Source organism: Lactuca serriola, chromosome 1, assembly GCF_051521515.1.
Source record: "Lactuca serriola cultivar US96UC23 chromosome 1, Lser_US96UC23_V15, whole genome shotgun sequence".
NCBI lineage: Eukaryota > Viridiplantae > Streptophyta > Magnoliopsida > Asterales > Asteraceae > Lactuca > Lactuca serriola.
The window spans coordinates 53,807,794-53,831,369 of record NC_136408.1 but is presented as its reverse complement, the minus strand read 5'-3'; the positions used below and the strand labels follow the sequence as shown (position 1 = coordinate 53,831,369).

At 38.9% G+C, this 23,576-nt stretch overlaps 1 protein-coding gene across 1 annotated transcript; it reads right to left on the bottom strand.

The window, feature by feature from the left end:
• Positions 1-13,893: 13,893 nt before the first annotated feature.
• LOC145088716 (root allergen protein-like) lies at positions 13,894-14,658 on the bottom strand. The gene is made up of 2 exons (XM_079027111.1): positions 14,442-14,658; positions 13,894-14,339 (listed from the first exon to the last, which is right to left on the bottom strand). Exons 1-2 carry the CDS (start codon positions 14,620-14,622, stop codon positions 14,044-14,046), a joined length of 477 nt encoding a protein of 158 aa, XP_078883237.1. The 5' UTR covers positions 14,623-14,658; the 3' UTR covers positions 13,894-14,043.
• Between the last annotated feature and the right edge of the window lie 8,918 nt (positions 14,659-23,576).

Below are 23,576 nucleotides of genomic sequence, written 5' to 3'. Positions count from 1 at the left end.
AAGACCAAGGGGCAGCTCTTGGCACTTGTGTGTAAGACCCAAGGGGTGGCCCCCGTCTTGGCAAGAAAGACCATGTGGCGGCTCGTGGCATAGTGGCAAGACTATGTTTTGGCATATAGCATTTTATTTGTTTATGATATATGTATGGCTCATGGTTATGTACGGCATGTATGGATCATTTGATATGTATGGTATGTGGTATCTGGGGAACTCACTAAGCTTTATGCTTACGACTTTCAACTTTTGTTTCAGGTACTTACGTTTTCAAACGAAGGAGCTCGGAGCAATCGCAGCGCATCAAACTATATTTTCCGCACTATATGATCTTTCGGATTAATACTCTAATTATTGTTTTATGTAGAATGTTTTTCAATGTTTGAGCAAAGTTACTAAGTTGTTTCAATTTAATTTAAACTGAAATTTTTGGCCATGATTTTTGGGATGTTACAAGTTGGTATCAGAGCCTTGGTTTGAGGGATTCGGGAACACTCTCGGGTGTGTCTGGAGTCAAACTAAGGACTTGGTATGAAAATTTTCAAAAGAAGAATCATTCATTAAAAAGGAGTTCGAAAAGAATTTGAAAAGAGAAGGGAACTTTGAAAAGAACAAGGTGTGCGACGCGTGCACTCAGCCGATGCTAAAGTAAGTTTTCCCCCATGATACTCATACATGTTATTTTATGATATGGTATGATTATGAGAACTGCATGCTAGATTAGGGATAAGGATCTAGGAAGGATGCCTTATATGCCTACTGTATGTGTATGAGAACTGCATGCTAGATTAGGGCTAAGGATCTAGGAATATGCTTTATATGCCTGCTGTATATTCTTGATGAGTTTCATGATAGTACTGATTAGTCACTAATAGGATAGCCTGTTTAGGTTATGCCTGATTGTATGAGCCTTAGAATCTCATGTCAGTATCGATTCCTGATAAGAGGATAGAATGGTTTTATTGGAGTGTGTTGGTTAGATTTCCTATTTGTCTGAATGTTGCTTGCTTTGTGCTTTGGGGGAATTCAAGTGATGGGAATTCATTTACAGATGAATACATTAAGTCACATGTGACGAGGGTTGAATAATCTCAGAGTGCTGGGTTTGACCCTATTGCACAACTCTCGTCTGAGTCTAACCGTTGTAAGGATGAGTCCTTTACTCAAAGGATAATCCGAGCCTCGCCACATGTGATGGTGTTCATTTAGTGGTTAATTGGCATCATGAAGAGTCTTTCAGCAGATGAGGACTGGGTGGGTTTAAGAACCTAGGAAAGCCTAGGATATGTTTCAGTGGGTTAGTAGTGAAGTTTAGTGAGACTTAGGTGCATCAGTTTGAGGGTGTGACTTGGAGGACTCAGGAGGTTTGCTGAGAAAAGTATGGATATGTGTGGAAGATAGTACTAGGCCCGTACTACTGAAAGCACAGGATCCATACTCGAATCGGTGAGAGTCTTGGAGAATATGAGAAGCTTCTGGGAGGAGTTTGTAACCCGGTTTAGGGACAGAGGATGTTCCAGTTGTTGCATCTTTGCCATTGGCAAGTGATCATGACAGGGTGTCAGACACTAAAGGATATGATTTCCAAGAGTTTGCAGATGCGAGATCAATTTGGAGCACCCTAGGAAGAGAGGGTTGCGCCAAGTATGTATAGTAGAGGGTGTCGGGAAAACACCCATGACTTTTGATCATCGGGTGAAAGGCCAGCATGGCTGGAGTCAGTGCAGCACGTACGGGAAAGTGCACAAGGGAGTTTGTTGCTCCAAGGGTTTAGGCTGCTATAGGGTAGCGGGGTTGGTCATGTCAAAAAAAGGTGATTAAGATTCCTCCAAATATTGCGGGTATGTCATCTTCTACTGCTACTAGATGGATGTTGAGAATACGTATCGCTTAGGAATTGTGAGTGAGTTTGGATAAGTCAGATCTCGGGTCGGTTTTCTGCTAGGGTCTAGGTTATCAAGGATCATATATGCCATCCTGCATGTCAAAAAGTCCTTGATGAACCCATAGAGGGACACATCTTGTGGAGTGGGTTCTGCATGTACCGTTATCATTTCGGATCTTTTTCGGGATATGTGCAGGAGTATTACTTAGAGGATACTCGGTCAGGGTTAGAGTGATAGTTCTTCAGTGAAGTCAGCATTCAGTGGTTCTATCATGTTTTAGGTATGGTTGGCAATTGTCTATGGATGAACTTTGGAGTTCAAGGCACCACCGTGGCTAGGGAAGGACGATAGCATGAAGATAGTGGAGGCGGTTGCGAGTGTTAGACACATGCGTGTTCGGTCATTGGATGTTCAAGAAAATTTCATTCCTCGCATGGGTTGTGTTCGGTTAGAGTTCAGGGGTGTTGTGAGAGTGGAAGTGAGAACGAGGATTCATCAGCCAGGGTGAAGACTTAGGCTTCCAGTTGTCAGCATGGGAGATGGATTGAAGTGTCAGACTGGACCAGATTTCAAGAGTACAGCGTCATCTTGGGTTATTCAAGACTGAGGAGTAGAATGAGTAGCACCTGAGGGAGATGCTAGAGACTCTGGGAGGGGAGAGACTTTTTGCAAAGTTCTCCAAATGTGAGTTCTGGTTGCACGAGGTGCAATTTTTTGGGCACCTTGTCAACCAGAAGGGTATTCTGGTGGATCAGGCCAAGATAGAGACCACGATGCAATGGGAAATTCCGAGGTCTCCAACTAAGATTCGGAGTTTCTTGGGTCTAGCGGGTTATTACCAGAGAGTTATACAGGGCATCTCCGAGATTGCAGTTCCTTTGACCCGACTGACCATGAAGTCGGTGGCCTTTCATTGGGGGCCTAAGCAGCAGACAACCTTTGAGACTCTCAGAAAGCGGTTGTGCGAGGCACCGATTCTCACCCTGCCAGAGGGTGTAGATGATTTCGTGGTTTAACGTGATGCTTCGATCATGGGTATGGGTGCAGTACTGATGCAGCAGGGTCACATGATAGCAGGCCTTAGGGAATCAGGTTGGGGATTCCAGTTAGGACATGAGTTCAGATGAGTGTTAGGTCAAGCGCATGTTCGACCCGGTATGGAAAGTGTCGTAAGAATGCTGGATTTCCGTAGCATTCACTAGTAGACAGATAGTATGAGAGGGTGTTGTAAGTCTGCGGTGTAGCCATAACATTCACAAGGTTGACAAATAGTGTTAAAGTGTTGTAAGTCTTCGGGTGTAGCCGTAGGACTCGCAAGGTTGGCAGACAGTGTTAGGGTGTTGTAAGATTGTGGGCGTAGCCGTAGCATTCACCTGTAATTAGGTGGCATAGGGAATGCGGAAGGAGTGTGGGGTGGCCCACAACACTAGTCGGCAGACAATATAGAAGTGTTGTCAATCTGCGGGGTGGACCATAGCATTCACTAGTTAGCGGACAGTGTGGAAGTGTTGTAAGACTATGGGGTGGCCCGTAGGATTCATTAATTGGCAGATAGAGTAGAAACGTTGTAAGACTGTGGGGTAGCCCGTAGCATTCGTCAGTTAGCCATTAGTATATTAGTATAGTAAGACTGCGGGGTGGCCTGTAGCATTCGTCAGTTAGCCATTAGTATATTAGTAGAGTAAGACTGCGGGGTGGCCCATATCATTCATCAGTTAGCCATTAGCATATTGGTATAGTAAGATTGCAGTGTGGCCCATGGCACTCATTAGTTAGCCATCAGCATATTGGTATAGTAAGACTGTGGGGTGGCCTGTAGCATTCGCCAGTCTTTAGTCGGCAGTGAGAATGTATCAGATGCGTGACTCTCTTGTGGGATTCTTTAGATAGTTTACACCAGGGCAGGTCAGCCCGCACGGATGTAAGTAGGCCACAGTATGATTGGATTCGGAAGGTGGTAGGTCGTTAGAGACCAGGAGTGATGTAAGACTACAACAGTTCTGGTAGCATTCACCTTTTGTAGTAGATTCGCTGGCAATTTGTAGTCAGACAGTATGATCGGGAGGATCAGCAGGAATGTTGGAGCCGTGAGTGACAGTGTGGATCGAGTGGTTTCGATAGCCGGAGTTTCTTTAGAAGTCGCTAGAAGCGACTGATAGATTGTGCTTGGGTTCAGTAATCGGTGGGAGTACGGTATTCCAAGTAATGATAGATCAGTTGGGAGCAAGGTAGTCTCGGTTTATCCGGAAAGTGGTAAAGAGACAGCAAGGTGTTCGGATAGAAGGGAGTAATGGGAGGAATCTTGTGTGAGGATTATCTCACCGGACGAAGGTACTAAGTCACTTACAGACGGATTGAGTAATCTCAAAGTAATAGGTTTGACCCTATTGCACAACTTTCGTATGAGTCTAACCATTTTAGGGATGAATCTGCTACTCAAAGGATTATATGAGCCTTCTGTCAAGTATTAGTATGCTACAACTAGTTATGGACAAGGAATTCATTTTGATGTTGGCACGGTAGTTAGTGAGCATAGGCGGACCGTCTGGGAGACATACCATTATGGAATTAAAATCTTGATAGATCAGAAGTATTTCTCGTCATGACAGTAAGGAATGTTTCTCGTCGGTTTGGAAGGTCTTAGTAGTCGGTTTCAGCTACCTTGGGAAAGCTGCAGAACGTATGGGCGATGGTGATATCATCAGGATCACGTTTGTTGCTCCCGTGGAATTCATCAGATCGTTCAGGATAGGAAGGAGTTAAGCCGCATACTTAGTGTGTGATATGTTTCTGAGATGGAGGATTGTAGTGGGCTTCGAGGACGAATTCTAATTTAAGTGGGGGAGAGTTGTAACATCCGGTTTAGAAAGTGTTCGGTTGTGACATCGAAGGCCAAGGGTATAAGCATAATATGTTGATACGACCTTTTATGAGTCTTGGGTCTTATTCGGAAGGTTGTAGGGCTCGGGTGTGGATCTGGGAGTGTAGGGTTTCTCACCACCTTTTTGTGGATATAAAGTTCGTTAGAAACAGACTTAGAATGAAGAAGTTACACCACCTTGAAGTTGTTGGCATTATTGGTCCCTAATGAAGAAAAATGGCAATAAGGTCCCATGCATGTAAGGGATGCGTGCACGTGTCTGGCTGGGAAAGCTCAGCGTATAAAGTGAAAATGGTCGCGGGTGGTTTGTCAGTACGCGGGTGGTTTGTGAGTACGTGGGTGGTTTATGTAGAATATTTTTCAATGTTTGAGCAAAGTTACTAAGTGGTTTCAATTAAATTTAAAATGAAATTTTTTTCCATGAGTTTTGGGATGTTACACTCTGTTACTAACGTATCACATATACAGGCTGGCCTTGGTGCGTTAGACCAATTCCTACTGAAGGAATACTCAACTCGCACGGCTGATGTTTCGCGAATAAATCTCGAGCTGCTGGCTGACATATTCCCAAGCTGTCAACATCAAACAAAACCCAAATAACCATTTTGGCTTCCTATGCATAACTCTAAAATCCCCACTTGGGGAAAAGGACCATTTTACCCCTAACCTAGTTTGGTCCAAGATTAAGGCCCAAACTCATACTCTTAAGGCCCAAAAGTCAAATAATCAGCCAAGGCCCAACTGTGGCCTAATTTTCCAAATTGGGACAAAACCTCTACATGGTATTAACTTAAGGCCCAACCATTTATTCTGGCCCAAACATCTGGCAGTCCACTAGTCCAATATATCATCATCATTAAGGCCCATATATGGCCCATCTATGGCCCAATTTTCCCAATTGGACCCAAGCCTGCCCAATGGACCTTATCCTAAAGCCCAATTCCGAAATTGTAGTTTATATACTTGTTCTTGGATGGCCCATCAATACTCCAAACATCTAGGCCCAACAAAAAAAGGCCTACCTCAAACTCAACCCAATCAGGGTTTTCACATGAAATGACGATTAGGGTTAAGTATTCTCACTTAATCCATTAAGTCCATTACTCCACTAGGGCAACATACAATGGAAACGACATAAGTCATAACTTCAGTCAACTGGTCCAAATGCGGGTCCCGGCAATCCAAAATTAAATTTTTCCAAAATTGGGGCTTTCTAAACCCTAATTAGGGTTTTCAACCTAATCACAAGCCCACTAAGCCCAAGATTAAGCTATTGGGCCAATTAGGATTTCACTATATCAAGCACCACCCACTGCCACCTCGGGCAGTGGTGGTCAACGGCGGCTCATGGCGGCAGCTACCACCTCACGATGGTGGTGGTTTTTCTTGACTTTTATCCGACCAAATCACCAAATCAATGACCCATCATAAAGGAAACACGCACACACACTCCAAACGAGACATACAGCTACCTATGCGGTGGCAGGCGACCATGGGTGGTAGAAAACGATGGCAGCCACCACCATGAGGTGCTGGCGGTAGGTTTCTAGCAAAAAATACACATGCCCACATATTCGTCTCGTAGCAGCAACTCAAACACATAGACGACACGAGAACAAGTATCCCAATCACCGACTAGGAGATTGTTGTCATCAAAACAAGCAGAAACGACAGATCTTGGCCACCGATGACCACAGTCGTTATACTCGACGAAATTCACAAAAAATAACGAGAGGGAGAGAGAGAGAGAGAGAGGGGGGAAATGTGGGTTGCGGTTTACCTAAACGATGGCTTTCCATTCGCTCTCAACCCACACATGACGAACCAGCTTCAACTTCGATTCTGGTGGCTCTTCCAACCGCCCATGACATCTCCGGCCGACAGCAATGTTGTGGTTGCATTGTAATGGCGAGATAGCCGCTTGGCGGCCTCGTCTAATCGGAAAAACGAATGAGAAGGAGAGGCGGCAGCTGAAAGGTTCACATGAGATGGTGGCGGCTATAATAAAATAGTAGAGTTAGGGTTTCAATATTCCAACGAGAGGGAAAGAAAAAGATATGTCGTTAAACTCGTTTTTCATTTCAACTTGTCCATATTTCTGAAATCAACCCTTCCTCACACAATCTTTTCAGCTTTAATCCAACATTTACCCTTTAGCCCCTGATTCCATAAATTCATTTCATTTTAGGTCCAAAACTAACCATTCAGCCCCTTAGCCTCCAAATCACTTCAATTTAAGTCTCAATAATTTACCAAGCAGTCCTTGCCTTCATAAATATTTACAAACCACTCCGAAACTTATACTTTTAACCCCCAACTTCCAAAATTGTTTCAATTAACTCCTCGAGACCAACACCTTGCTATATTATTATTGATTTTTAGGGATACTATTCATTCATTAATTTGTCTATTTATTTATTTAATAAACGGGATGTTACAACTCTCCCCCACTTGGCATCCCTCAGCATACTAGCTGCTTCACACAAGAATTCTCTTATCACAACTTCTGCGTGAACATCCTACTATCTCTTATCCACTGTCTGAATGAGTCGAGACCTCCTATGTCCCAACTTATCTGCCAACTAACTGGAATAATGGATTCCCACCTAGTCGCTGAAGTAATGAATACGCTCTTAGTTTCTTTCCCTGACTTCCGAAGAAAACTTCGGCTACCGAAACTACCCTATCCACATTGTCACTCTCGACCCTATAAATCTGGGGGATCTCCGATCCCATGCCTTGACCCAACGGTCTATACCAGGTCCCAACTGCATAGCTATAATCATACGGGCCTCACCCTTGGGTCCCACCAGAACTAAATCATTGTCGCATAACATCCTAGGACTCTAGCACTGCCAAGCATATCTGAGTGTTGGCCTCCCTTTCGGTCTAATTCAACCAGCTAATGGTGAGCATATCTGGATGCTCGACCTACCCCTTTCAGTCTAAATCGACCGAGCGTTGCCGAGCATATATGGGTACTCAACCTACCATTTCCTGATTCTAATCACGTTGTGGCCTTCCCACGATCTTAAGAATTGACCCACCCAGGCCTAACTCATATGAATAAACTTGTGAATGCTACGGCTACAACCGCAGACTTACAACACTTTTTTAAACTATCTAGAAACCTTGTGAATGCTACGACTACACCTGTAGACTTACAATACTTCTAACACTATCTGATCACATGAAGAATGCTACAATTGTCCCACAATCTTATAACACTTCCCACATTGTCTGGCTGCTAATGAATGCTACAGCTATCCCGCAGTCTTACATCACTTTCCATACTAACTCAACCGCTGACCACAGTCTTACCGCTGATTACCCTAGTGAACACATCCAAAGTCGAGCATACACCTGACCTAGCATCCCAAACTGAACTCATGTCCTCACTGAAATCCCCAACCTGATTCTCTACGGCCTGCTCAAGCATTCACAGAATGCGATCTCATTATTGACAAGTTTTCCGAACTTCCAACTCACACTATCCTCATTCCATACAACAGCTTGGCTGTCTTCCTCCCTGACGGGGATGCAAACTCATTCTAGTCTCACGCACACTTCTGGTCCTGAACGTTTGGCTGATTCTCCCCCACTTGGGTTCAACTAACATCTTACATCACACAAAACTGGAAAGGATTCCCAATCCTTTTTACCATCCAATGATCTATCTTCTGGAAACCAAAACTTACCACTGCTAGTGTTCCAAAACAGCCAATGCTAAATCAACATATCTCCTATATACTGACGGAGCACTCCTCGAGTTCTAGTGGAACCTGTAGCCCTTTCCTCTTGAAATGGTACCACACTCAAATCTCGAAGACCAAAATTCAGCTACTCCAAACCATACCTTAGCAACGACCCATTTCATTGGCGTTTTCCCGACGTCAACCACAGAAAATAATGAGAAAGAGCGAGGAAAGGTGGTTGTAGTTTACCTTACCGATGGCTTTCCACTCGCTATCAACCCACACATGATGAACCATCTTCAACTTTGATTCTGGTGGCTCTTCCAATTGTCAATGACGTCTCTAGCCGGCAACAGTGTTGTGGTGGCGTTCTAATGACGAGGTAGCCACTTGGCGGCCTCCTCTAATCGGAATAACGAACGAGAATGATGGTTGGCGGCTGAAAGGTTCAGATGAGATGGTGACGACTGCAATAGAATAGTAGGGCTAGGGTTTCAATATTCCAACGAGAGGGAAAGAAAAAGATATGGGGTTAAACCCGTGTTTCATTTCAACTTGTCCATATTTCCGAAATCAGCCCCTCCTCACAAAATCTTTTCACCTTTAATCCAAAATTTACCCTTTAGCCCTCATTTCCATAAATTCATTTCATTTTAGGTCCAAGACTTACAATTTAGCCCCTTAGCCTCCCAAATCTCTACAAATTAAGTCCCAATAAATTGCCAAGCAGTCCCTGCCTTCATAAATATTTACAAACTACTACAGCACTTACACTTTTAACCCCCAGCTTCCAAAATTGTATCAATTAACTCCTCGAGACCAACACCTTGCTATATTATTATTGATTTTTAGGGCTACTAGTCATTCATTAATTGGTCTATTTTTTTATTTAATAAACGGGATGTTAGATTCTATAAGGACTACTGGCCTTTTGAGATGAACAATAACCTTGTGGAAAAGTGCCACAAGAGAGCTCATCAAGAGAAGTATGAATGGTCAAGTCCCTCATGGCTTGAAAAGTTGTAATACTCCAAAAAGTCAAAGAAATTTAAAATTTTCAAAATCAACCATTTAACAATATTGTTTTCAAAAGAAGTCATTGTTTCAAAAACATTATTCAAAATTAGAGTTTTCCCAAGGCCAAGTTACATAAAACAGGAAGTTGTTCATGATCATGCCTTCGCTTTCCATGATTCGCTAAAGTACCATAAACCATAAACTAAAACTGTAAGCCAAAGCTTAGTAAGTTTCCCAAAAGTAACAACATACCGCATAACCAACAAGCATACATATATGAGCAGTCAAGCTGATTGGATCACCTCGTAGGGCCTACAGTCAATCTGGCATGCTCTACGAGCCTTTAGCATGACTGGACCGCCTTGTAGGGCCTATAGCCTATCCAAACTGCTCTAGGGGCTGCCAGCCTGACTGGACCGCCTCGCAAGGCCTATAGCCTATCTAGTGAATTTTCATGTCCGAGTTGACTGAGTTGAGTCCGGATAAGTTGGAATCGGACAGAGTGAAATCTAACAACATGACCAAAGACTGTTCATGACGTGACGATAGATAGTTGACATTTTGGGCTTTTGGTTGGGCCTTTATGGATGGACCTGTATTAGGCCTTAGGTGTCTTTTGGATTTGGGTCGATTATTATGCTTTTAGAGACATTAAGTTTGGGCCTTTGTCTTTGGGCCAATTAAGGGGAAGGGTAAAATACTCTTTTACCCTACGAGTCGGGATTAGTGAATTAGGTCCCGATTATGGTTATGACCTGATTATTGATCATGATTGTACTTGATTAGTTAGCATGGAGATTTTCCAGTCTAGTAGCTCGAGCATTTGTTGGATTGTCCACGGACTGAGGTGAGGTTGCTCACTATACTATAGAACCCTAGGATATGTTATGTGCTTGTAGCCTTTTTGACTCATGTTGTATGCGTTATATCCTTGTGTGCCTGTTTTTTATGTGTGTGGGGTGAAATAGACTCGTTACAACCTAGTGTTTTCATATGAGTTGAAATAGACTCAGGGGTGTAACATACCCGAGGGTGAAATAGACCCGACATGGCCTTGGGCCAACACATGAGTTGAAATAGACTCGGGGGTGAAATAGTCTCGGGGGTGAAATAGACCTGACAGAACCTCGAGCTGGCAGATTTCTATGGTATGCAATATTTTGGGGAACTTACTAAACTTTGTGCTTACGATTTATGTTTAAAATGTTTTTCACGTAATCTCGGTTCGCGACGGAAGGGTTTGACTTGATCGTAGCGCATCCACTCATATTTCTGCACTCTATAAGTTTGGAAATTGTATTATGATAACTATTTTAGTCTAATATCGTTTTGAATGATTGAAATGATTAAATGGTGTTTATGGTTGAACTAAAAATGAAATTTTTACCTTACAATTTTTGGGACGTTACAACAAAATAGCTTGGTCCATAAAGAATAAGTGATCTTAGTGTCCCATTGATAGTTGTTGTCAGGGAAAGTACTATCTGGGAAAGTTTACTGACTGGGAAATAAATCATGTTGTTTAATTGTACATCTGATTGACTGTGCTGAATAATGAAAAAAACATTACCCCAACATTCTATACTGTGATGGATGGAATTGAGAAATAGTTATAAAATTGTATAATATGTCGTACAAAATCAAAATTAAACAATAATTACACAAAATTAAAAATTACACAAAATGTATATTAAAATCAGAATTTCTAATGGAAACTTTATATATGAAATGGTGCTCCTAAATCCCATGCTCGAAAATCAGAAGATAGAAAATAAGATGAAACATATGAAGGTTCACATCTGGTACTCTCCAATCCAAAGATCGATAAAAAAAAGAGATGAGATTTTTACCTATGGGGTGGTGCTGGTGGCTGCACCGACGCTCCGACGTAGGGAGGCTGGCCGGCGACGAATTATAGAGCTTAGTGAGGAAGCGATGATGTCTAATGATGAGTGCCGAAGAGAAGAAAGAAAGAGGCGAGTCTTGGGGCATACTTGTCTTTCCAACCCATTCAGCCAGATAAATTTGGTTTTCGGCTTTCTGGGAAAGACATATCTTACCGACAAATACCCTTTTTTGAGCAAATCAAACAGTCTTTCCGGACCATTCAACCAGAAAGATCTGTTTGGACCTACAAAAATGTCTATCAAACCGGACCTTACAACCATCAAGGTTTTAGATCTTCGTATAAATATTGGTAACATGATATGTAGGATGCAATGTCATGACCTTGTCATCGCTATCCTTCTTCTCAAACATTATGGAGAGAATTGGTGGAAATCAAATTTTAATTTACAGGGACGAACACAGCAGTCGTAGCTTCGATTTGAGAGGTGGCGATGGGCTTGGAAGAATTTTTAGGGTTATTGTGGCACTGATACCATAGAAAAATGGTATATCAATCATGTGTTATTATTGAATAATGATCCCAATATATTGGGAAGATACAAAGCTCATAACCAATTACGGAAGATAAATTAGGAAAGGATATTAACAAATATATCTATATTTATATCAATATACAAATATTTTAATATCATAATACCCATAACCCGACTTAACCAATGACCCATGTCAAGATTACCCAGCATTATCTCCATAAAATCCATTAAGATGCAAAAAATTCCTAGGTCTCCAACAAGGTTATCCTCATAAATCGCTTTTATTAGAAATGGCTAGGTTAGATGATGCATGACAAAAAAAATTGCAAAACAAGATAACTTAGAAAATACTCGTGAAATCTAGAGATGCGATAAAATGCGATACGGTTCTTGTAAATTAAATTTAGAACGAACCCTATGAAAGAATAAAAAGAGAAATAAAGACTCTTTATAGTGAACAAATTAATATAATAGACACCAATTATTCATGATAACACTTCTGTCGTACATTCTTTGTGCTTGCGGATGTAAAAAAAATATATCAAGGGTTGCACAATATTTTTAAGGGTTGCATTATTAAAAAAAAAAAAAAAAAAAAAAAAAAAAAAAAAAAAAAAAAAAACCAACTCATTTTTCGACCGCAGTTCCGTCAAAATCAGTCACTAAAAAGGTTGTCATAAATCCCTCACTAAAAGGGTTACACAAACATATTTACATTAAACTTACACTTATAAGGATTTGGTGACAAATTTCAAGCGGATACGTGAACAGATTTCCGACGGAACTGTGATGGATTGTGATAGATGTGTGACGGACTAACTTTTGCACTTGACGGTCAAATTTGAGGGGTAGCTCGGGACATCAAATAGGTCCTTAGCCCAATATTCTAAGGATGCGAAGGAAGTATAATTTGAATATTATTCTGGTTAGAACTGCAGATTTAATAGATTAATAAAGCTGATGGTTTTTCATATATTCCAAAAATGAAGGAACATCAAAATGTCGATACTCTCTACACCAAGAGTCTGATGGTGTTTCTAGAAGCAAATGATGTATAGATTTTTAGTCTGAATAACAAAATGAATTTGTTTAGCCTAATTAAGTGCCACTTAACATATAGACTAACAAAATTTGTTAATCAATATTTTGGGATTCTCTCTTGGATATATCTAACTGAAGCACTCTTGTCGAGACTCTCACACATGACAAATAGGTCAAATCTTATTTCTGGTTGAATGACAGATAAAAACTCAAATTCATTTATAGAAGTATATAAGACACAGGTTCTTGGAAGTACGAGAAAACAAATCTCATAAAGTTCAATTCTTCTTCTTGGTTAAATCCATCCATTTCTTTCAACTTTGGTATAATCTCAATTGACTTACGAAAACTCTTCAGTCGTCACAAAAGATGTAAGAAAAAAGCTGCAAAACAGAAAATATCTCATTTACTTGAAATTTTTGGCGTAATTCAGGAATTAGGCCTCAGGGGCATTTTGGAAATTTTTATGGAAACTTTCCTTTTAAGCATTATTTGTGTTAGTTTAGGATACCATCTGTTATAGTATAAATAAGGGTATTGTTTTATGTTTATTTAATCAAGTAGTCAGCAATAAAAGTATATTTTCCAGCAAGTATTTCACAGCTAGCGTTTTTTTCATTCTTCCCCTGTTTTGCCCTGTTCTCTTCTAGTCTTCTTCCTTCCTTCCTTTTCTGTTCAGTTTTCTTTTCTTAGGCAAAAAGGTTGCGTTAGGTATCATCAGGTAGATCTCTAACAAAAATCGCGTGGCTTATCATAATGAATGTAACTCAAAGCAAAATGTCAAGCAGTTATCAACCACTGTTTCTCACCTCCCTCTCTACAGTCTCATAGATTTGCAACCATTTCAAAACTGGTGGTTATCTCAATAAAAATTCTCATTCACTAGAATGCAAATTGAATGGACTTTTGTGGTTTGCAACTATCATTTCTGCATGCATGATGGTAAAATTAATGCTCATAACATGCATATCACATCCTAGAAATTGTTTACATAGACATGTTTGCAAGGGATTCTTGATATATTTAAAAATCACATTACAAGAAAATAAAATATCAAACAAGCCGAGTACGTATATAAAATATAACGGGACTAAAATCCGTTTTATTTTTACTGAACCAAGAACATGACACACCATATATAGCATTGATCAATAAGTTTGAGGATTTGCATGGATAAAACCCTCAATCGCGTTGAAAGTTTTTTTGAATCCTTCTTTTACCATATTGAGAGCTTCCTCCGGAAGCTGAGTTTCACCTTTACAATTATACACAACGGTAGGCTTGTATACACATCCTCCATCAGGTGACGGTATAAACTTCACATGATGAGTCATCGAATCTAGTTGTCCCATCAAGATGTCTCCTTCAAAGATTGTGTATATAATACTGAAGTTGTTGCTATCTACAACGTCAAGTTTCAACTTTCCATTTGTAAATGGGACGCCTGTGTTATCCCACAGTAAATTGGATAAAGATAAACAAAATACAAGTCAAACATTAAAATAATTTCAAAGAGTACATAAAAATCTATTTAGATCTTACTAACCATCGCCAAAAGAGATGTCCCTGATAGTTCCAGCACCTCCATCACCTTCGGTGTCCACTAGGGTTTTGTATGTTTCTGGATCGACCTTTGGTGCAATGTTGTTAAAGTCGCGATAGGCATTGAAAAATTTGGAAGCTGGGAGGGAAGAAGCAATCTCGAACTCAGAAGTTATAACTGCCATGATATTAAATCACTCTTTAAATTGTTTTGAATTTTGCTCTTTGAAATGTGGTATTTATAGAACTATGGGTTGCACATGGATGAATAATGGCTAATTATTTTAATTAATCGAAAGACAAACATGTGGTGGTTGCATTTTGCAAATCAGCATTTGTTTGGACATTCATGGTGGTGCATTATTTTAATTTATCAAATGACAAATATGAATTAGTTGCATTTTTGGAGTCGGCATCTATTTGGACATTTCGAGGTTCCATGGTGTACGATTTTCTACATACATGTTACCTAAGGCGTTGTTACCATTTCTTATATTAAAAGTTGTATGATATTCAACCAAGTATATAAATTGATAAAATTAATTTACAATGATATGCAAAGTTATAAGTTATTCAATCAAGTATATATAAATGATATGCTAGGAAAAAAAAACAAAAAAAAAAAAAAAAAAACAACATTTGAATCATATATTGAACATGAGATATGGACCATAATTATTTTCATTTGGTTTTCAGCTTTAGTATGTCTTACTCTCAACATATAATCTCGACATATAAGACTCTCAACATATAAGAGGCATGTTACAATAATTAAAATTTAATTTAACAACATAAACATATGAGTTTGGTTCCTAACAAAACCCAAATTTCGTACTCATTTTGCACATCTTCCATTTTCAATCTTACTCTTAGATTTCCTTTAAAACTTTACATTTTCAAGTAATTTCATTCTTGCCTCCCTTCTTCGTCTACCTTATAATTCTTTTGAAGTTTAACTAAGTTCGCTTGTTATTTCTACATGATTTTCCAACAGTAATAATATAAATACTGTTTTTGTACTCGTAGATGAAGGATATGTTCGATAACAAATTTTTGAGAGCTTTTGGATTCTTTTAGTTCTTAGATTTTTAAAAAACAATATGAAATTAAAAATAAAAAAAATTAAAAAAAAAAAAAAAAAAAAAAAAAAAAAAAAAAACCTTACTTTTTTCCAATGTTGTAAAAATCGCGATTAATCTCCGATTAATCCCTAGGAGCTACTCGACCGATTAGAGAGCGCCTAGCGATTAATCCATGCATACAAAAAGACTGAAACAGTAGAACCCGATGCAATTTTAACACTTTGAGGAAGTTATATCTCAATAGAAACATTTGAGGTATGATCAGTGTTGTATTTATCATATTAACCTATTTTGTTATGATATTAGTGGTATTTATGAACTTTTATATTATATTACTCCTATTTAATTTTTTAAAATCTAATAAATTAGCAATTAATGGTCCCCGATTAATCTCTGCCTAGCCGATTAATCACTTAACCCTAGTCCACTGACTATCTAACGTCGATTGATTTTTACAACCTTGTTTTTTTCGGATATACAAAACTAAAACTTTAAATTTTAAACAAAAAAAGCTCAATCAAATTTTTAGCACATCAACTTCAAGACCTCATAAGGGAATAGCACTTATCAGAGAGACCACATCAACTTCAAGACCTCATAAGGGAATAGCACTTATCAGAGAGACCACATCAACTTCAAGACCTCAAAAGGGAATAGGACTTATCAGAGAGACCACCTCCTAAATATGAAAGAGAATTGGGGAAAACCTAAAGGTTTTGGCTACCGGTGTTCCTGAATCCTTAAATTCTCATAAATTGGATGACAAACTATGATGAATCAAGCCCTAAATCAAGTTCTAATTCTAACTTTCAAGGTTATTCATGTATATAATGCTGAGAGATAAGAGGGACATTGATTGAAAAAGAAAAAATGAGAAATTAAACCCTAACAAAGTATATTGTGCAATTGAACTAAAACTAACCTAATAGGGATGAGATTTACCTGAATCCGAAAGCTAAGGAAGAATACTTTTAGCTTAAAAATACGAAGGTTGCCGGAATTGGGTGAGTAGTGCCGTCATCGTCATCTGTTCAAACAGAGATTGTGAGATGGAAGTGGGTTAATAGATTGAAGGAACTTCTATGCCATCATCTGTTCAAAATTCATGTCCAGAGTCCAGAGGAAACGCGTACCAGAATTTTCAATGCATTTCGTGAAGATGGAACTGGGTTATGCCAATTTCAGCTAGAGATTGGCGATAGAAAAAACAAAACGCGCGTACCCACAATATAGTTTCTGTCGATGTTCTCTCGCTAAATGCATACCGGCTGGCACAATTTTTTATCCGTCGTTTGAACCCTAGCTAAGGCCCTTCATTTTTCGACTGATTAGCGAGGGATAGTGGTGCATCGATAAATACTTGCGAGATCCATAGCTGATCCCTCGGTAAAGCCTCACTAATATTCCACACGTTAAATAAATAAAATAACTATCAAAAACATACCAAAAACATGGTAGATCCGTCGTAATTCCCTAGCTATAAGTCTAAATTTTGCTAGAGAACAAATCCGTAGCAAAATCCATAGCTGAAACTCAAGTTTCTAGTAGTGTTTCATATCTAACATCCAACTACAACTAGGTTTGTGAAAACATACCCAACATCTTGGACATGCTATTAGTTATACAAATAAAGTGTACGGTTGGTTAAAAAGATAACTATTTGCATATGTCAAAGAAACGGTTTATTGCAAGACTCAAATACACTTATTTTATGCTTATAAAACTATTACGAAGATCATAAATCACAATCACAATTCAAACAAACATTCATCCAACTACCACTTATTATCTAGTTTCTTTAGATGGTGTTTTTTTTTAGTTTAATTTTATTTAATGTATTTAATATATAAAAACTTAATGAGTTTGATTATGTATGGTTGTTTTTTACTCGACGTTAACAAAATGTTTTAATAGATCAAGTATCCTTAGTATTAATTCATTTTATAATTATGGCTTTTCTTTTTTCCACATCAGCCCACGTTATGTTCATTTCTTTTTATTCATTTTAGTTTAAAGTATGATCTGTTATGTTCATTTCTTTTTATTCATTTTAGTTTAAAGTATGATCTTCGTTCGCTCTTTCCTATCTATCAAATATTTTATATTTTCTTAATATGGGTTTCAGTATAGTGCATTATATTTCTATACGATTTCAGTGACTATTTATCTCAACAGTCTTATCATTAAAAAAACGGTTGATATTTCTTTTGGATTTTATATAATATATGAAATTATATATATATTTTTCAATTTTTAAAGTTAGATTTAAACGCGTCATGGTTTATGATTTTTGGGTTTTTAGCATACTAATAAAACCTTTTTTTAATTTTAATTTTATTTAGAATTTAGAATTATAATTTTCACAACAAGAAATATAACTTTTAGGGGAGCCACTATTAAGGACGACATGTACCTTTAGGGATGACATCCGACAATTCGCGTTTTTGTTGTCGCTAAAGGTCCCTGTCGCTGCTAATAGTGTCGCCTCTAAAGAGTGGTACTGGCAATCCATGTGAATGCCTCCATATCAAGTTCTGGCCCTACGATTACATCTTGATCCGATGGATGGGGTTAACGAAAAAATTGGTGTGTGTTTTCCCTCCAACATGTCGCCGCTAATGGTTAAACGGTGTCGGTAAAGGCGTCGCCCCTAAAAGGTGGCCTTTTTGTTCCCCTCCAGGTAGCAGATCGCAGATCAGGTACCACCTCCACTCCATTTCTATCTCGTTCTTCCGGCGATTTCAACGCTTTGCCGGCGACTGGAGACTCCTTTTGCATCTTCCATCGACTATTAACCACTGGTGCACCCCACTTCTTCAACCAGAGTGATTTCAAGCTCCTCACCGGCGTACCTGCTCCACCGGCGACGTTCTGAGTTTCCGATGTACTTCTCCACCGACAAAGTTTGTTTTCCTATCTGATTTCCACCGTTTTTGTTTTTGTTTCCATTTTTTTACTATTTTTGGTGGTCTTAAAGAGATTTCCCCATTACAACCACCAAGCACTGCCACTACTGCCTGTGTTGTTTCCGGTGAATTCCCAAACGCCACTGCCGCCATCTCCATCGTTTTCAGTTCTAGTTCCACAACCACAACCACAACCACAACCACAACCACAGGTGCATTAATAATAGTCTATGCATGTATGTATGAATTTGATATATGAATTTGATGTATATGTTTATTAATTTGATATATGTGTGGATATATGTATATATGAATTTGATATATATATATATATATATATATATATATATATATATATATATATATATATATATATATATATATATGCATGAATTTGATATATGAGTGTATATATGTGTATTTGAAAATGTGTTTGTTTATGTGTTTTTTTTTTTGTTAATTTGATTAACTTCTATGATTTCATTAATAGTATTACTCAATATTTGTAATGTAATTATTTATTTTAAATTAAATTAATTCCTTAATTTCAAAATTTTAATTTAAACCTAGTATTTTTCAAAACTTTTAAAAAACACCTTATATATAATATATTAAAAGTTAATTACTTAATATATATATATATATATATATATATATATATATATATATATATATATATATATAAGATTAACTTAGTCAAATCACTAGTATGCCTTATTCACCAAGTCATACTACAAGGGAAGTTTAAGGAAGCGGCCTTTAAAATGACCGCCTTTGGGTATCCATTCTTACCGACTGCTCTTTTGTATGGTGGAGGGTCGTTAGACGGACGAATTTGATAGGACATAACTTCATTAATAAGTATAATGACATAAAAAGTAACTAAACGTCTTTATAAAGTCTCACTCTTAGTTACTTTAGGAAAATATGAAAAGTATGCTGATCGATAAAATTTCATATTACACTTAATAGTAGTTAATGGAGCGCACATGGTTAACCGGCACACTAATAATGACTATAAAGAGTAATAATGAGCATCTCAAAAGTTATCGTTGATTAATGGAGCATGTGGGGTTAACCGACACATTAAAATGAGATGATAAATGACATCAAGAGTGTCAAGCTAATTTGTATGGTTATTTACATCTCGTTTATGATCCTTAGTTTCCCGATCACAAATAGAATAGCATAATATGTTATTAAACATGCCATTGATATATTTAATGAATCTCAAAAGATCTAGGAATTTCATAGTTCGAAATTTGTGAATTGCTTTTACCTACGTTCATAAATTTGCAATAAGATTACAACATCTCTCTTCTTAGTTGTGAATTGTTATTTTGGATCCTAGCCTTAATAATTTATTATGGGTTAAATATTAAGGCTAATTTTCATCTAACTAAAACTATTATTCTTTTTCTCTATAGATGTCTACTCCTATTGATGCTTTTGCACCATCATCTTCTACCCACATCTCGGGTTTCTCCCTACTCTCCATCGTCTGCAAAGTTACTTTTGATGGCTCCAAATATAATGATTGAATGCGTAAAATCATAATGGCTTTTCACTTCGAGGGCAAATAATATGTCCTTGAAGAGAAACTCGTTAAAATCAATGAACCTACTGCTACTCCTGAATAACTAGTCTCCTACATAAAACACTAAGATGATGGAACAAAATTTGCTTGCATCATGGTCGCCACAATGAGTCCTCAATTGCAGAGGTTCTATTAAACATCCCAAAAATATAGTCCAAAAGTTTCATTTTAAGTCATTAAGAAAACCATAATATTAAACATCATATAAAACCATAAGTAGTGTATCTTGAAATATTATAAACATCTGTCAATTATATCAGAGTAAAAACGTCCCAGGCTATAACAAATGGTGTGTGCACTGCAATTATCCCGAGCTCCTCTATTGAACACCAAAGTACCTGAAAGCAAAATTGAAAACTGTAAGCACGAAGCTTAGTGAGTCTCCCCAAACTACCACATACCATACACATAACATGCAACTAGGAGATACGACCCCGACCACTCTCTAGGAGATTCGGGCCCCACCTACACTCCGCTTTCTAGGTGATTCAGGCCCCATCCACACTTCACTATATAGGAGATTCATGCCCCGCCCACACTCCGCTGTCTAGCAGATTCGGGCCCCACCTACACTCTGATGTCTAGGAGATTCAGGCCCTGCCCACACTCCGTTGTCTAACATTCATACAAGTATCACACAGACGACAAGTATATCTACTGCTATCAAACAGTCACATATCTATACTTAAATAATACTATGAGATTCGGGACCTGCCTACACTCAGCTACTATGAGATTCAGACCCCCCCCCCCCCCCCGCATTCGAATAATAATGAGATACGGGCCCACCCACACTCATATACCTAAACAACACATACAAGTCTCATACAAACAACAAGTCTAGCAATCCAACAATCTGATTGATATCTATACTCTGACAATAAGGAGATACGGGCCCCGCCCACACTCAGTGTAATACCCAGTTTAGAAAGTGTTCAGTTGTGACTTCGGAGGCCAGTGGTATAAACATAATCTGTCGATTCGGCATTTTATGGGTCTCAAGTCTTATTCGGAAAAGGTCTTGGATATGTGACTGTAGCTTCTGGAAAGGAATATTAAGTGCTTAGAGGAAAAAGGGCTTAACAGGAGAGTGCGATGGTCGTACAAACTTATATGCGCAGCGTACAAGTCAAATAGCATGTACGCCCTGCGTACAGATGAGTAAGCCTGGTGTACTCAGTCAGAGTGGGCTTGCGTTATTGGGACTCAGTTTGGGCCGATCTTTGGACTTATCAGCTACTGGGCTTGAATGGGCCATCAGAGGTCAGATAATTTGTGACAAGAATATTTTGGATTTAGGGTAAGGCCCATTAGAGGGAGTGGGCCCAATTTAGCAAATTAGGCCATTAGCGGGCCTTTATGGATTTTAGAGTTTTGGGCTTGATTGGTTTTGGACTTGGGCCTTAGTTATGTAGCTTGTTAGGCTAGGGGTAAAATGGTTATTTAACCTCAAATTATGGATTATGGTTTAGAACCTAGTTGCTAATTGGATATCGTGTTGGTAATTGCTAGTCTGGGAAACCGTCAGGGCAGCAGCTAGGAAGTTCAGGCAGCGAGCTTTAGCATTCAAGGTGAGTTTCATCACTGTTTGTATGGGTCGAAGGCACCAATGCCGGCCCATTTAGCTTATGTACTATAGGAAGACTCGGTGGTTAACCCTAGGCAGTATGTATAAAAGACCAGGAGGTGACTCCTGGCACACTGTATGCACATTAGCTAAGTAGAGTAGTATGTATGCTAGTTATCTTTGTGATACTTTCATGGAAGACCAAGGGGCAGCTCTTGGCACTTGTGTGTAAGACCCAAGGGGTGGCCCCCGTCTTGGCAAGAAAGACCATGTGGCGGCTCGTGGCATAGTGGCAAGACTATGTTTTGGCATATAGCATTTTATTTGTTTATGATATATGTATGGCTCATGGTTATGTACGGCATGTATGGATCATTTGATATGTATGGTATGTGGTATCTGGGGAACTCACTAAGCTTTATGCTTACGACTTTCAACTTTTGTTTCAGGTACTTACGTTTTCAAACGAAGGAGCTCGGAGCAATCGCAACGCATCAAACTATATTTTCCGCACTATATGATCTTTCGGATTAATACTCTAATTATTGTTTTATGTAGAATGTTTTTCAATGTTTGAGCAAAGTTACTAAGTTGTTTCAATTTAATTTAAACTGAAATTTTTGGCCATGATTTTTGGGATGTTACAAGTTGGTATCAGAGCCTTGGTTTGAGGGATTCGGGAACACTCTCGGGTGTGTCTGGAGTCAAACTAAGGACTTGGTATGAAAATTTTCAAAAGAAGAATCATTCATTAAAAAGGAGTTCGAAAAGAATTTGAAAAGAGAAGGGAACTTTGAAAAGAACAAGGTGTGCGACGCGTGCACTCAGCCGATGCTAAAGTAAGTTTTCCCCCATGATACTCATACATGTTATTTTATGATATGGTATGATTATGAGAACTGCATGCTAGATTAGGGATAAGGATCTAGGAAGGATGCCTTATATGCCTACTGTATGTGTATGAGAACTGCATGCTAGATTAGGGCTAAGGATCTAGGAATATGCTTTATATGCCTGCTGTATATTCTTGATGAGTTTCATGATAGTACTGATTAGTCACTAATAGGATAGCCTGTTTAGGTTATGCCTGATTGTATGAGCCTTAGAATCTCATGTCAGTATCGATTCCTGATAAGAGGATAGAATGGTTTTATTGGAGTGTGTTGGTTAGATTTCCTATTTGTCTGAATGTTGCTTGCTTTGTGCTTTGGGGGAATTCAAGTGATGGGAATTCATTTACAGATGAATACATTAAGTCACATGTGACGAGGGTTGAATAATCTCAGAGTGCTGGGTTTGACCCTATTGCACAACTCTCGTCTGAGTCTAACCGTTGTAAGGATGAGTCCTTTACTCAAAGGATAATCCGAGCCTCGCCACATGTGATGGTGTTCATTTAGTGGTTAATTGGCATCATGAAGAGTCTTTCAGCAGATGAGGACTGGGTGGGTTTAAGAACCTAGGAAAGCCTAGGATATGTTTCAGTGGGTTAGTAGTGAAGTTTAGTGAGACTTAGGTGCATCAGTTTGAGGGTGTGACTTGGAGGACTCAGGAGGTTTGCTGAGAAAAGTATGGATATGTGTGGAAGATAGTACTAGGCCCGTACTACTGAAAGCACAGGATCCATACTCGAATCGGTGAGAGTCTTGGAGAATATGAGAAGCTTCTGGGAGGAGTTTGTAACCCGGTTTAGGGACAGAGGATGTTCCAGTTGTTGCATCTTTGCCATTGGCAAGTGATCATGACAGGGTGTCAGACACTAAAGGATATGATTTCCAAGAGTTTGCAGATGCGAGATCAATTTGGAGCACCCTAGGAAGAGAGAGTTGCGCCAAGTATGTATAGTAGAGGGTGTCGGGAAAACACCCATGACTTTTGATCATCGGGTGAAAGGCCAGCATGGCTGGAGTCAGTGCAGCACGTACGGGAAAGTGCACAAGGGAGTTTGTTGCTCCAAGGGTTTAGGCTGCTATAGGGTAGCGGGGTT

What these genes read in the sequence shown, in the direction of transcription:
- LOC145088716 (XM_079027111.1), bottom strand. Translation starts at nt 14,622, where the DNA reads ATGGCAGTTATAACTTCTGAGTTCGAGATTGCTTCTTCCCTCCCAGCT. An exon ending in GGACATCTCTTTTGGCGATG is followed by an intron (nt 14,340 to 14,441) that starts GTTAGTAAGATC and finishes GGGATAACACAG; the next exon opens with GCGTCCCATTTACAAATGGA.